This window comes from Conger conger, chromosome 14 (genome assembly GCF_963514075.1).
Source record: "Conger conger chromosome 14, fConCon1.1, whole genome shotgun sequence".
Taxonomy (NCBI): Eukaryota; Metazoa; Chordata; class Actinopteri; order Anguilliformes; family Congridae; genus Conger; species Conger conger.
The window spans coordinates 13184573-13200535 of NC_083773.1; the positions used below are offsets into that span (position 1 = coordinate 13184573).

Genomic DNA, 15963 nt, shown 5'->3' on the forward strand with positions numbered 1-15963 from the left:
TGCATTTGAGCCTACGAAGAGGACCAGAAAGTTGTTTTTTTTTGTACTTTTTGAGGGTGTTTCATAGGTTCCAATACACCAGACAAGTTCAATAATGTGTAGAAAAGAATTTGAATCCAAAACAATTTCCTATTTCATCCAGCTCTATCTGCTGACAGTTGTCCATCTAAAGTGGCTTTTCTCAAAGATACATACAATTATAGATCCCATATTTTTAGCTGTTCGCATTCATTTCCATAATTATTTTCATGTTTTAAATGTTACTTTGTGATATCTCTTTTGTAGGACAGATTCAGGCCACAACAGCTGGCCCTGCTTAAAAGCCACCCAGAGCTGGTCTGGCCATGTAAACACTGCGAGAGATTGCAATGGGGTTCCCCAAGTTTAACCACTGCCATCGGTCAACATATGATCTGCAAAGTTTGCCTGGCCTGCAAGCCAGAGGAGTGCTGAATTTCACCCCTGTTCTCTAAAATGGTCATTTGTGGTTAGGAATGCTGAGAGTGTGAAGGGGCTTGTCACCACACTTTCTCTCAGTCTCTGTCAAGCCTTGGCAGACGCTGCTCTCGCCTAGCCTTCAGGTTCATAGACTCAGAGAGAGCAGTAATGCACATGTACAGATCAGAGACTACAGAAATGTTCCTTTTAATATCCGCAATAATGTGCACATTGACCAAATGGGTGCAAGATTGCAAAGGCTCATATGTTGTGTAGGCTTGGTGTAATGCTAAAATTCATGCCATGTAATTGCAAAAAGAAGAAAAACACTGCTTATTGACATCAATTCTGGATGTTTTTTTCTACGCTTTTATAATTTTATTCAGCATTTTACGCTGAAACTGCAGGCCATGACTCGCACAGCCTTACAGACCCCACCTGTTCAAGCAGAAAAACTTGAAATTACGCCCTGCTGGAAGTACAATTGTTATTGCCTTACTGTGGAATCTGTGGAAATCAAGAGTCAGGAAGTAGTGTGTCTGTCTTTGACAGTCCTCATTGTTTTGAATTAGGGTATACAGAAAGGAAAGGGAAACAATGTTAGATGCAGCTAAATGCAAATGCATCTGATCAATAGGCTCAGCCAGGTATGCAGAGAGGCCTGAAGCCTCATGGGGCTTCATATTGATCAGGAGGAGGTGATTTAGTGAAAGCCCAGGACCGTTACTCTAAAGTGCTGCAGAGAAGCCCTCCTCAGCACGTGTGATGAATAGTTCATCTTCAGAAAGCTGCAGCTCATAGGCTGAGCTCTGCGGCCTCCTTCAGGCAGTATCATGTGAGGGTAATGCGACTGGACATCAGCCCTTCTCACTGTCACTCCTGCTCTCTGGCTAGCAAACATCACTCATGTGAAAGCCTTGTTTTCTGACCGAGTACACTGGCCAAGGAAATGTGTCACTCACTCGCGTACACGCACACATACTCTCTCACACACCCATTCATGCATAAACACACTCTCTCTCAAACACACACAGGCACACACACACTCTCTCTCACACACACATACTCGCACACACTAATTCTCACACTCTCTCACACATTCACGCACACACTCTCTCACAGGCACACATTCACTTATGCTCTCACTCACACACAAACACACTCTCTCACACACAAACACACTCACTCACACACACGAACACACTCACTCTCACTCACTCACACATACACTGAGATGTACATAAAAGAATGACAAATAGGACTGATGGTGTGAGCCCAGTCACACTTGTACACTCACACTCTCTCTCTCTCTCTCTCTCTCTCTCACACACACACACACACACACACAAACACACACACACACTCGTATATACGCACACACATACACGTATAAATGATAGCATTTTGTGACAGGACAGAGTGGTGGGAGCCCAGACTGAGCCCTGCCACACTCACATCAGTGTGAGCACATTTGCTCATGCTCTGTTTGAAGTAGCTGGTGGCAGATGTAGAGCATAGCAACAGAGTCACTTCTCTCGCCAAGCGTGAATAATAATGTGCGGTGATTAAACATTCCACCCGCAAGCAAATGGTTTAAGCATTTTTAACATGAATTAACATCATGAGTCACAAGCCAAAGGGAGGAATCTAAACGGAATGGAAAGCTTCATCAAAAGAATGGTGTTTCAGGAGGGTTTTTTACTCACTTTTCTCTGCTTCATCTCATTTTTACTTCCTTGCATCTTATTAAGGTTAATTGGTGAATTGTGATGTACGTTAATGTCATTGTTATTGTGCTTCTGAAGCATGCAGTAACAGAACAGCATAGCCTCCAAAGACCCAGCCATTCATGTCTGTCCGCTGTAGGTGTTAATGAAACCTACTCTACAAGGGACATTCAATAAAAACATATTTTTGAAAATATCTTCACTGTAGCATGTTTTTATCATCTAAGACACTTGTGTTATGTAAAAAATGTAACTACTTTATTTTCCTGTTGGGTCTCAAGAGGACATAACCGTGTGTCCTCCTCAATATGGATCCCAGGGAGAGAGCTCCTAATAGGCAGTGCACTTTCATTTTCAAGCCTATGTTCAAAAGGGGAGACCCAAACTAAATGCTTTTAGACGGAATTGGCACCGCGTCCAAATCACGTGAGACTCTTTCTGCATTTTCCACTTGTAATCAGCCATCTCATAATGAGAAGTGACGTAGCCAGGAGTGCTCCAGCAGGCGGAAGACAGGGAGGAAACTTTCCCATATGGAGGTCCAAAGCAGTCCTGTGTTCTCTATAGCATAGTTCAGTCTTATTTACTCTCTCTCACAGTGGACCGTCTGTGCAGGAAGACCAAAGGCCCATCCAGGCACCCGCAGGAGATAAACTGGGAGTGAAAAGCGTGCTAAGAGTGTGTAGCAGTATGAAAGGGGGGGTAGGCCCAGGACTACGTCAGTGTATACTTAACCCTCAAACCCCCACACCCCCCCCCCCCTTAAAATAAACATGAGGAGAGAGAGACGCATATCTTATAAACAAGCCTTCTATTCGCCTCATTAATTGCTTTCAGGATGTTATCCTTTTGAATTGTTTCCTAATGGTCGATGAGAAACAAATAGGCATGCAGCGCATATCTTGGGGGGGGGGTAGAGGAAACTGAAATGAAAAACTGGAGAGAAAAAACAAAAACACATCCTACTCCCTGAAAAAGAGAGAAATAATTGAATGACACTGGACAAAAGCTTGATTGCATTTTTTGATAGGAAAGAAGGTCCTGTTTAAAGGCCCAGAATTGTTGCTGGTCTTGCCTAGTCTTGCATTTTGTGGATTCCACTGAAGAGTGTACTTAGCTGTACCACTGACTTGTCTTGAGATTCTAAAAATGTTAGCTGCCCTTTGGATATATGGCTGAAGCCTTCGTAGATTGAAAAATGGCTGCTGTATTGACAGGTCTTGTGTTTTCTGTTTGGGGTCGTGATCAATGTAGTTTTTACTCTTGGGTATCGACCAATTGGATGGATAAAAATCCATTTACTATTTCACTGGGGCAAAACGTCACCTATTCGGAATGGGTTGTGACCCAATTTGTATTAAAGCTTGCTTATCCTTTATATCTGCATTGGCCATTTAGCTCACACACATTAGTTCAGTGCTGTTGGAAATAGATTAACTCTTAAGCCCTTTTATATTTTTCTTTGTGCTCTCCATTTTATCTCTTCAAATTGTGAACCTCTTTCTAAAGCAAGATCCACCATGGTCACACGCTTTCCATTTATTCCCTGAATTATTGCAATTCTTATACTTATAATCAAATGAATTAGGTTTTTTAATTATAAACCATCCTTATCTGCTCTCCTCCTTACTGCAAAATTGTTCCATTGCTACATAGATTATGTATGTAGGCCATCTTCAACACGAGCTGTAAAGTGATATTGTCTTTGTTCTGAAACAGAAAAATAGTGTTTGTGCAACAGCTCAATAAAATAATGTTTGTTTCAAAGCAAGTAATATCTACAAATTAATTTCATGTTATTGGACTGGGCTCATAGTATGTTTTCCCCTTCCTATTCCCCCCGGATTATTCTATTGAAGCTGTATCATACTTTCTATTATCCTGGGCAATATTGAACCACTGTCTGAATGCCTCTGCCTCTTTTTCTGGATTTCAGGATATAAATTTGTCAACTAAACTCATTCTTCCTAAAAGCTAATATTCCCTGTATGATTTTCACAGTTGTCGGTTTGCAGTTATAAATCATACAAGTATTTATAAATGGAGCCAAAGATAATATTTTTCCTTAAAGATGAATGGGACCATGTCCATTTTAGTATTCTAGACTGAAGTGATTTTTTCCCCTAGACAGACGGTAACCGTCTCTGGTGTAGCAGGGAGGGTTTTCTGCGCATCCAGAGCTGGGGTACACGCCCTCCTGGGCAGTAATGCTTTTACCAGACTACAGAACGCAGCAAAACAGAGGTTTCTGTTGGCTTGCCTGAGAGAAAATATGACCTTGGAGCTGTTAGTGTCATTGAATTGTTTTTTGATACTGAAGTAAATTTGTTCCCCTTCTAGCATGACCTGTATTCTGCCTTTCAGAATTCTAAAATTATATTAAAATGCGCACTACATTACGTACAATCTTAATATTGTTAGCAAATAAAGCAGTAGCACTCATTATAAATCCATATTCGAATTGAAGGCCAAAGCATATTAACCTGATTAGAGAGCTAAGACTGGAGACACATATAGGCCTGTCAGATAGGCACTGCACTCACTATTTAAACATCGTTGTGTTCAATCATTCTCTTCTACGTCGTGATGGAGCAGTTTAATGCTGATCAAAGCTGGAACGATTGATTTTTTCTGACTTTTCCCCAAGAACGGTCACACTAAAAGCTTTTTTTATTCCGTGATCTAGTGCAAATTAATTGGTACGTTGCTGCAAAGTTCTGAACACAAAGAAGGTGACACATCATAAAGACAGTAGATTAAGTAGAGTAGAGTAAAATGTGGATAACTGTGATTTATTATTTTCATTGTTATTTGAAGCAGTAGTACTATTATCTGATCATGCAGTGAAAACGATCTTTTTTCAGAAGTAAAACCGAAGTCTGCCATGGTTGTAGCTATCCCGTTGTGTGAAGGCTTTCTGCTCCAAGCAGACTCAGTGAACATGCTGACACTCCTTTCTGAAGGGTAACTGCACAGGTAACTGATCCTTCCCGGTTTACAGAGACCAATGAAATTGAGTTATGTTTGAAAGAACACCCTCATATTTGAGCAGTCTCCTAAAATGAAATATTTAAATGGAACATAGTTCAGCTTGGGTTTATATAATTGAAAAGGTTTGGATTGTAGTGCACTCTCGAAAAGCTGAATTGCCATTCGGCTGAAAGACACAATAATGTAGTAATCAGAGACAGTTGGTTTGTTTATTGCATTTGGTTGTGTTCTACTTTTTAAATAAGAAACAAAGTTGATCAGAGCAGACTTAATAGAATCCACCCTACATACTTGGCAGTATTGAGGTAACAATGATTGTAAGGGGATTTCCAAGATATCTGAGCATGCAGCTGTTTTAAAATTGTTCCAGTATAATAATCACCTGCTTGTGTGTAACAATCTCCCACATTAATGACTCGTCTTGACATTAGGGGGTAGAGAATGTAGCCATGGATGATGAGTCAGGCAGACACTGTGGTGATATGAGAGAGAAAGCGAGAAAGAAAGGGAGAGAGAGAGAGACAGAGACTTCAGTGCCTTGCTGAATGAAAATAATCAGCTCTTGAGCTCTGTGGAAATATTGACACCTCCTACTGTTCTATGATGGATTTTTTCAATGGGCGTAATATGAGAGTTCAGCTGGAAAATTGCCACTGGATGCCCACTCTTGGAGTTTTGCATCAGCTTCAGTTCACTAAATAAGTCATCTTGGATTGTACCATATACATGCGTGCATTTGTGTGTGTGTGATTTCATAGAATTTTATAAAATTCTGATATTCATGATTACATGAAAATCTTTTAATCTTTTAATTTAAGTATTTAACTTCCCTCACTTTCTAAATAGAATCACCACCATGCACTAATCACGTCTATACTTACTGTGTCAGTTTTGTTATATTATTCTGGCTATCTCTTAGTTATCAGAGAGCGATCTATCGTTTGTAAAAAATATATAATGATGATAAAAATTTGTTATTTTCATTTCTCTGTTCATGGCAATGTAATAAGGGCAGAGTAATGAGGGCAGCAAAGAGGATCGTGACCCTGGCACGCTTCATCAGAGAAAGGAGCAGGAATCAGCAGTAGGCTTCCAAAGCCAGGGTTAGAATGCTAAACAGCGCGTGTAAATCCATGGTGCATTTCATACGGCTTTTCAGATAGCATAGTTGTCATTTTTAACTGCATTTCTCTCTCAGCCTCTAGTTGAAGTTTAGTTTGATATCTTTCTTGAACCTCCTTATGCGGCATTTCCTGATCTATGAGCAATCACACCCCAGCAGCGCTCGGTATCAGAATCGACATACGGACCTGAAGAGTGAGCGAAACCAAAGTCCGCCCGAGAAGCGCGCTCGTCAGTCCCCCGAGACAAAGTCTCCCTGGAAATGAGTGTTCTGATGGACGTGTCCTAGCAACACTCTGTGTGAAAGAAACTCTTGTGTAAGTGGGCCAGGAGGGGCAGAAATAGCCTGCCCCTGAAGAGTCTCTTCACAAGGTCATCTCCGAGCCCTGGGCCCCATGCCGCGCCAAACAGCCACAGCGTGGCCTAATGAATTACACAGCTCCGGTGCGAGAGGGACAGGCCGGGAGAGAGACCAGCCAAAAGGAAGAATGCAGAGGCAAATTAAATACCAACAAGGCAAGCTTTATTATTCCCATTTTAAAATATCATTTTAGCTTTCATCCGTGAAGAATTAAGCCTGTTAATGTAGCGCATGGAATGCACAGTGGCCTCTCTTTATCTGTGTGGTTTTGTTTAATAGCAGCCTGCTTGAGCTAACCATGGATCATTTCTCCACCCAAGTGTGTGTGAACATGGGGAAGCATTGGTGAAAATCTCCAGGAAAGAGGTAGAAATACCGTGACAGAGATTGTTTGAATTACTCCTAAACTCAACCACTGCCCAGACCATGTCAAACAGGAAGTTTAGCTGGAGTTTAACAGTTAGTTGGTGCCAGTACAATGATGTCAGTGCTTCCCAGTCAGCCTACAGTAATCTCTCCATGGGCTCAGACCATTTACCAGCAAGCTGGATGGAGATACAGCGGCCCTCTGTTGACTTACAGATAGACATCAGCATTTTCCACATGAAAGGATTGCATTTTCTAGAAAACATTAAAATGGAAAATGGTATTTTTGGTAATACATTGGCCTTAGCAGTGAAATTTGTAGATTTCCATTAAAGTTTAATCTGCTTCATGTTTAAATCAAGCCCCATAGTCTTTCCGTAGGGAGGGTGCCACATTTTCCCTTTTTATCTGAGTGAAGGCTGATTTTTCCCTGTATTATTTTTTTATTTCGGTCCGTTCCTTGATAAACACTGAATCATATTATTGTAAGATAACATCTTGTCAGAAATGCCAAAAGGCTATTTCACAATTCATGCACAGAGTTGTGTCAGTTTGTTTCTCAAAAGAACTGAAGCACATATCACAAGCCGCTCACAGTGATTTTCTATGGAATGCGGATCATGTAACATATCAATGTACATCTTAGAAGTCCAAGCCCCTTTAGATAAGTTAACAATCTCCCCAAAATATTCACTGAATTTTTTAAGTTCTCTCCAAGCTATGTTCCAGTAGCCTCTGGTCAGTTCTGATTTTATAAACTATACTGAGTGTAGGGAATGCCATATAAAAGCAAGTCCAGTCTGCTCAGTGGTCAAGGAATTACTGTGAGAACTGGTTAGCTGTCACTCACACGTTCCTTGTAAAAAGCTAGCAGAAGAGCTAAGTGCAGAAGCTGTGGTAATTGATACCCTTGTATTCAGGGTGAAAAGCAGAAACTGTGGTCAGAAAACACCACTGCCCACGTGCTCCTGTGAGCTTGGAATCAAAGCCAGGAACACACACAAAAACCCCATCAGTTGACCTCAGGACTTCACCAAAACACCAGAAGGATAAAATAAGCACAGAGGGCTACAGCATTCTGAATCCAAAGGGTCCTTCTTTGCTGTGAGCTTGTGGCAATTTTTTCTGTTTTCTGAGATTCATGATAGTACCACTATTGCAAAGTATTACTTTGCTCTTACTACAAGTTAACGGTTAACACCACACACAATGCATTTAAAGGAAGGCATGAACATACATTTTCAGGAATCCCTTCCATCAGCAGGATTTGGGCTATTTTACACTTTTTATTTGTTTCAATTACAAACTGTTCACAGCGTGTGATTAAATGCCTTGCTCAAATTCATTTCATATTATATTTATTTTTTTCTATTTGAAATCGACCTTAAATTGCTTGGCAGCATTTAAAAGGACAACATTTGGATACGTTAGGGGTCTGACTACAGTTATTTCCCCATTATCAATGCAAAACAAATGAGAAAATGAGCAGCAGTTAAACACTTGACACTAATTCTGGAAATGGGCTCAGAGGGCATTAGAAGCTTAACACCATGCAAGTGTTTGCAAGATTACAATGTACAAAAATAGCTAAGATGGAAGCAATCTGTTGGTTGTTGCTGAGGAGCTGTCAAGGTAATATTATTTAATCTTTTTGCTATTATTATTATTATTTAGCCATTCTAATACAGATTGATATCAGAAACTTCAAGGTTTATCAAATCATAATAATTTGGGCGGGTAGTCCTGGTCTGTTCAGCCAATACATGTTTAGGTTGCACAAGGTCATCTTTTAAAATGGTCAGATTGTCAGTCTGCCTATTATCTCCTCCTTTTACAGTACAGGGTATATAGCCTATGTGTTTTAGACCTCTTTTTTCTCACTAAAATGGTTAATTTATTATTGTCTTTCTTTTATTTATTTATTGAAACGGTAGTGCAATGTGACTGGCCAGGTCACCTGACAATCCACGAACTAATATAGGCTATAGGTTATCGTTTGCTCTGAAAAAATGCAGGCCTTCACGGGCGCAAAGTAAATCACATACAGTGCGGAAAGTGTTCCATTCCGAGAAGGATTAATGCTGTGCTGGTGCTTGCTGGGGCCAATTATGAAGCTAATAAAACACTAAAACCTATTTTGTATTAAATGTGTAGGCAGTATGCTATTGAGAACATCGCCCTATTAGCTATTATGTTCAAGCTATACAATTTCAATACCTCATAAATTTCCAATGGTCTAGATAAGCGCGTTTTAGCAATATTTAAAGCCCCCTCGGTCGTGAGAGATGTGCACTTCAATTGCTCTGCCCCCCACTATCGTTCGCGAAAGCTATGTGCTGGTTTCTTGCGTTTAAAGGGCTACGGCAGGTTTGTTTGCTGAACGAACTCTTTTTAGCCGAGGGGTTCTTGGCTGTTCGCATTGAAGTGCGACCAGCACTCTGGGCAGTTGATTCGTGGAATTGTCCGATTTACATGCAAATTAATCCAAAACAGCAGTCATTGAAGCTGCTAATTATACCGATGTTAGGACGGTGACTTGCTGACATCACTGACGCTCATTAGCATTCAGGGGGTTGTGCGGACTGGAAGGGCTATCGCCGCCACTCAATACCCTACTCATTACCCGGAGCAGAAAGCTTCGTACTTCTTTTCAATTGCTTTGAGCTACGCGGACCTTGGAGACCAAGTTAAATATACACCGGCTTCTCTTCCTACATGGTTCATTTGATAAAACCTTGCTTAAACCGAATTCTCTGCAGGATATTCATCTGGACTAGCCGATTTGTCAGCGAATAAGATGGGGAGCCTTTTGCCGTGAAAGTACGAAACAGAAACAAAGACCAATTTATTAAGGGGAACATTCGTATCTGAACAATCTGCAAGGTCGTCGTTTGACGTCGAGTGAAAAGTTGGGGGTCGCTGTTCGGCTTTTAGAGTTGTTTCCAAGAATCTGGGAGCTTGGTGTTTGTTTTGCAAAGGGGTTTCACAAAGGCTCGCGGCTCAGAAGGCAGAGGAACAGCTTTGCGGTGTCACAGAGACCGAGGAGTGCGAGTGGGATGATTCGTGGCACAGCGGTGGCGCTTAAGCGGTGTGAAAAGCCTGGTAATGAGGATCGCATTTTAAAAAATTACATCGCGGGGAGCGGGGACGAATACTCCTTTTATCGAAGCTTGTGAAAGGTGAGCAATACTGCAGCAGCAACGTTTGAACCCGTTTCCTTAGTTGTTTGTTTACCCAGCTTTGTTTATTCTGATTACGAATTGTGATTACCCCATACTTGACTGGAGCCTGCTGTGATTGGTAAGTGAATTGTTCTTTGGCTTAGGAAAGATGATAATGTAGCAACATGATCTTGAGATAAATGTTGCCAGTTGAGGAGGCTTTTTTGTTGCATTTCTTCAGGAAGCTTAACATTATTGACACAGAAATTGAGATTTGTGCATACGATTGAAGCGCCATAGCGACTTAATATTCTGTCTGTATAATGCTCTTTTACCAACGTTGTTATATTAACTAGCTGGATATCCTGTATCGCTGGATGAGAACTCATATGAGCATCCTCGTGACTATGTAAAATTGTAGGCAACTATGGATGTGGTTCACTTTGCCGTCACTAGGCTACACTCGTAACGGTCTCTCAAACTTAGAACTGTGTTTTTAAGAAAATAATTTGGCCTGTTTAATAATAGGCTAAAGCTGTAGGAGAAAAAAAAAACGATTTTAACCAAAAGCAAGAGCAACGCTCGTGCGTGACAGACAGTCAAAATGTAACTCTTTAGGCTATACCGTCGTGTCATTCATTTCGCTTTTGAATTTAATGGTGGTACTTTTGTAGCGCCGTCTGACCTGGCTCTTTCAGTGAGATTGGTCTTTGTTGTGTTGCCACGTTGGTCTGGTCATCCACAGAATTGATTGAGTCAGAATGGGTCGCTCTGCATTAGCATGTGAACAAGCTAACGGACAAATAATGTGACTTCAACAGCTGGAGGTTCAGTGATGGAGATCACCTTGGTTTCAGTGCTACTTCTTGATGGAGCTTCCCAGCCTGCGTTCCTGGCTATGGGTTTCTAGCGCATCGGGGATGTAATCAATCGCTTTCCACTGTTTTTATTGGCCATGTCATTAATAGTTTATTGTGTTTATTATGGGGGTGACTATTGTATTGTTTACAATGGAATTCGTGTAGGCTGGTTGAGACTATTATTTATGTATTCATTTATTTATTTATTTATATCAATAAAGCTGTGTCATTCCGTTCCAGGAATGATCCTAGGATGATGTCAGGCGGCTAAGTGGGTCAGCTTGTGGTGTACTGCTACTTCACACAACTAAACTGATAATTTCACCAGCTACCTGGCTAACTGATTTTATGGCATATCAGCTCCTGCTGCATGTTATGATTCACGTAAACGCTTATTAATTAATAAAACAAGTAGCCCCGCCTGATCAAATGACATCAGCTGAGGTTGCAGTCCATTCTGTCGTCAGATGTTACATAAATGTTACCCTCGCTCCATCACGCCCACACACTACCTGTGTAATTCCTACATGAATGGGAGACTTTAAAGCAGGACACGGAACATTTTATTTGCTTGTGCGTTTTAAAAACTGCGCGACCTGTGAATACGGATGTGCAGGCTGTTCGTCGGAGGTATGTTTTCTGGCGCGTCTTAAAAAAAAAAAAAAAGTCTACCATATGCACAGGTGCCCGTGTGTTGGTGAACAAAACGTATGTATGATTAATGACGGCAGTTGGATGGCGCCCTTGATCTCCACGCCATAAAACATGCATCGCTCTGCCATTGGTGGCAAATATACATCCTTTCTTGAGATTATTTTTTATCTACCCTGATAGTACACTCAGTGCAGAGTCGTTGAAGTTTAATGTACTGTATCTTGTCCTGACCTTTCCAAGAAAAAGTCTTTTTTTGTTGTAAATTTATTTCAACACGTTTGACACCTTCCACTAAATTTGAAGCACTCTCGGTAAGTGCTCGCTGAAATACTGAATAGAGGCCTTTCTTCAGCTCCCACATAGGAGGAGAGAGAGAAAGAAAGAAAGAGAGAGATGTCTAACCAGCCTTCTTCCTCTACACCCCGCAGATAAATGAGCCAAAAAAACTGTTGGCTGCTGCTTGCGCCCAGCTGTTAGGAGCTCTCTAACTTATAACTGCCATTTAAATATGTTGTTTAATCCGCCCGGAATGATGCCATGGAAAAGCTACAGTCACTTTTTGAAGCTGTTCTGGTTTATGGAAACCACTTCAATCGCGCTAGGCTAACTTGCCTGCATTTTTTGGGATGATGAGGCCATATGTTGCTCGGCCGGGATGGCATTTAGGCCCAGGGTGAGATCTTTGCCAGTGGGGGAGCTTGGAGGGTGGCTTGAGCGGGAAGGAGGGGAAGGGAGGGATAAGATAAAAATCAGAGGGCCTCACAAATAGTCTGTGGCATGCAACACAGCCCGACTTTAAATCTGCCATTGTCTGGGTAATTTGGATGTGGCAGTTGATGATTAACAGTCCATGGTAAATGACTGTGTTTTTACAGCCTGGATCCTGGGGATTACTGCTGGTCCAGACACCTTCCAGTTATGAGAGCATTCTCCACAGGCACCTGGGAACATTTCATTCATCTCTCTCCGCAGGGCTGAGTCATATTAAAAAATTATAGTTACAACAAGTCGTCGACTCTCCCTCGTTTTCTTTTTAACTAGCTTTTTTTAATGGATTGACTCGTATTACTGGGGCTCTGAATCCCTCTATTGAAATCATGCAGATTACAAGCATAAAATGGATTCTGGATGTCAGCTTTAAATCCCTGCTTTGTTGAGCGCACCTTAAGTCTGCGAGTGGGTGCTGGCGCTGCTTTTCCTGAGCGGCGTGTGGCTGTCATGGGATCAGGCCTTTCTGAAGAGAATGACCTTTTAGCATCTCTGTGACCTTGTCTTACATCTGGACCAAGTTAAGAAACATAAAAAAAAAAAAACCTCCGCAGTTCATCCTTCCTGTTTCCATTTCAGAAGTGAGGTGAATAACGACAAGGGCCTTTTCAGCCTCTACATTACAAACCTTGATCGCGGTCTGAAAGGTAGTCTTACCGGCCTACTTTTTTTTTTTTTCTTCTTTTTTTCTAAAACAGGCTATTTTTAAACACTGTCTCCAAGCTTATTTTTCATCTGAGGCAGAACGCAGCGGAATGGCGTAAAGGGAGGACGGAACCTGCTTTTTTGGCGGCGTTTCCCGCCTGACCCACTGAATCATCGCACGGCTGTGCGGCGGCGAGCGGGGCTTGTAATGGAGAGGGTCTGTCGTGTCTTGTTAATCATGCATACATTAGGAGCAGCGCGGAGCCGGCTCGCGCTAATGAGGAGGCTCTTTCGCCCGAGGCGGTGCCGTTATTACCGCGGCGACGGGCTTTGCGTTTCTGACTCTGCGATGTCGAGGAGCTGTCAGGCCGATGACTTTGTCTGCAGGGCCCAGGCTGGTTAAGTTACTAATACACATATATAAATTACATTAGTATTCATGGACGAGTTACCCCCGCGTTTGGTATTCATGCGCGTTCGTTTAATATTTCTGTCTTCCTGTTGCCGTACGGGCGATGCAGGTGAATCGCCCTTGTTCAAGGGTGCCGCAGAACAGGAACACAGGAGAACTGCGGGCGCTTTTCTGTCCTGCTGCCCCGCACCCCCAGCCAGCACTGACCCACCGCAAGCACCCAAACATTTAAAAAACTATTCCATCCAGATTTCAGTATGTTGCTGCCACATTTTTGGATGTACGGTGCATGTTTGGCAGGCTAAATCAGCAGCTCCAGCAATAGGCTGGCATTGCATAAGATAAGGTTGGCACTGATCATATTTCCCAAAGTGCGTTATACAACCGTTTTTTATATCTGCGTTCAGGCCTTGTGCTACTGTACTCCTCTACGGATGCTGTGAGAAAATCATGACTTTGAAGCAGGCTGTTCCTCTTGTTGCATTATGAAAATTGTTAGTACCATTGGGATTCTGGTGGGTTGTGAAATTGCCACAAACATAATTTTGTACGATTCAACAATACACAGAGCGCACAAGAAGGTTCAGTTTTAATTGTCCGTGGTTCTCTGGAAATTGTACGCGACTGGCAGAGGGAAGCTGCCATAGATGCAGCGTAAAATTGGATTTTGCTGCTAATGCAATCAACCATTTCAATTAATTTGCCTGCCGTCAAAGAAAAATGAAAATTCTGACCACATTCGAACATGGAGTGTTGTAACCTTGCTGTGATATTGAGGGGGGACAAAAGCCTAAACATTTATCCAGAGTCAAATCCCTTTAACAGACCGGGCTTTGAGAGTCTCCAGCCTGTTCGGAGGGCCTGAAACAGTAATGAGGTTTGTCCTGCGCTGGCAGTTTGTTTTTGCAGTAGGGGGCAGATGAGGTTGGGAGAGCTTGGATCAGCCCTCTCCCTCTCTCCTGGTCCAGGGGCTCGGTGTCGGTTCTGAAAGCGGAGGCCACAGGGTTTGGGAGACTTCTCGGCTGCCTGGATACAAACCAGATGCAGCTTGCCTGTTTGGTTGTGTGTGTGTGTGTGTGTGTGTGTGTGTGTGTGTGTGTGTGTGTGTGGATCTGACGAATAGCAGGAAGCAGGGGGATTCTGGCAGCGCTCCATGCCTTAACTAAGTTAGGCTTTCACAGAAGAGGGGAAAAGTAGACACCAGTCACAAACACGGACAGGCAGCAGCACTTAGAGAGGTAGAGAAGGGTGTTTTTTTTTACTCTTTGATGAGCTTCATGGTAATTTGGAAAACACATTTTTATTTTATACAAGGCTGCATGAAGCGTGTGCAGCTGACATGAAAATCCCTGTTCTCTCTTTGTGGTTAAAGACCACCCACTTCAACAACCTTTGTGTTGTTGAACTCGTATTCACTTGTGGCTTTGCAATACTCAATTCTCCAATGCAATTTTGATAAACCATCCCTGACTTTATTTGTCATCATGTCAAGACTTGTATTTTCTTGGAGTCTAAAGTGGGCTGTGGACAAGCAGCCCCTGGTGATGAATGCTAAGGCCCGAGATGTCCTGCATGACCCCTGACCTCTCCTGTGAGCACTGGCACAACATACAGGGCTTATAGTCTGCAAAAACACACAGGCAGAGTTGGGAAGAAGGAGAGAAGAAACTGCAAGGGATGTGCTGGTCCCCAGCCAAAAAATGTTTTTATTGGCCCGTGCCTCTGAGTTTTGTCAGATCCTAAATGAATCCCTCTTTCTTTCTTTCTTCTCATGTTCTTTCTCTTTCCTTCTCGCGCTTTCGTTCAATTTGAAGGATTCAAACCGCTTTAGTGTCGCCAGAGCATTTAAAGAAAATAATTTAAAACCACTCTCATTCTTAAATAAGTAAAATAAGAAGTGAATGTATGAAAAGAATGCTATCATGTTCCCCCCTTTTGAAAAACCCAAACGATGAAGAAATGTTAATGGCTGTAAAACCTCTGTGTCCCTCGCAGGAAGATCTGTCTGCACTGTAAGTGTCGGCGTGAGGAGCATGTGGTGGCCGTAATGCCTCTGGAGATGGAGAAGACGGTCACCAAGCTGATGTACGACTTCCAGAGGAACTCCACCTCCGACGACGACTCGGGGTGCGCCCTGGAGGAGTACGCCTGGGTCCCCCCCGGGCTCAAACCGGAACAGGTACCCCACCCCTGCCTTTAGAGCCCGCACTGTGCTCAACGCCGCTCCGATATGAACGCGCCAGATAAACACATCGCAAAAGACCGTCTGATTGGACTGCGATGAATAGTGTTTATTTAAATCATGTTCTGTTAAATTGATTGGCTGTTCATGTGCAATTTGTTCAATAGAAGCATGTTGATTTTTTCAGTGGGCATTGGCTATTCATTGTCTGGGGTCAGCAGTGTACCTAAAGTCATCTCGCCATCACAATATTCAACAAAGTTATCGCATCTTGCA

The 15963-nt window shown here is 42.4% G+C and overlaps 1 protein-coding gene across 4 annotated transcripts in view; it reads left to right on the plus strand.

Moving 5' to 3' along the window:
- The window catches only part of prickle2b (prickle homolog 2b), a 73187-nt gene that overhangs the window by 46551 nt on the left and 10673 nt on the right, over window positions 1-15963 (plus strand). For 3 of the 4 annotated variants that reach the window (XM_061219716.1, XM_061219713.1, XM_061219715.1), the window contains one exon: window positions 15501-15684. In XM_061219716.1, coding sequence (XP_061075700.1) covers window positions 15553-15684 — 132 coding nt within the window. In that variant the 5' untranslated portion in view covers window positions 15501-15552. Of the gene's footprint in view, window positions 1-9478; window positions 10185-15500; window positions 15685-15963 lie in introns of those variants that run through there. The other variant, XM_061219714.1, reaches the window with a different exon arrangement.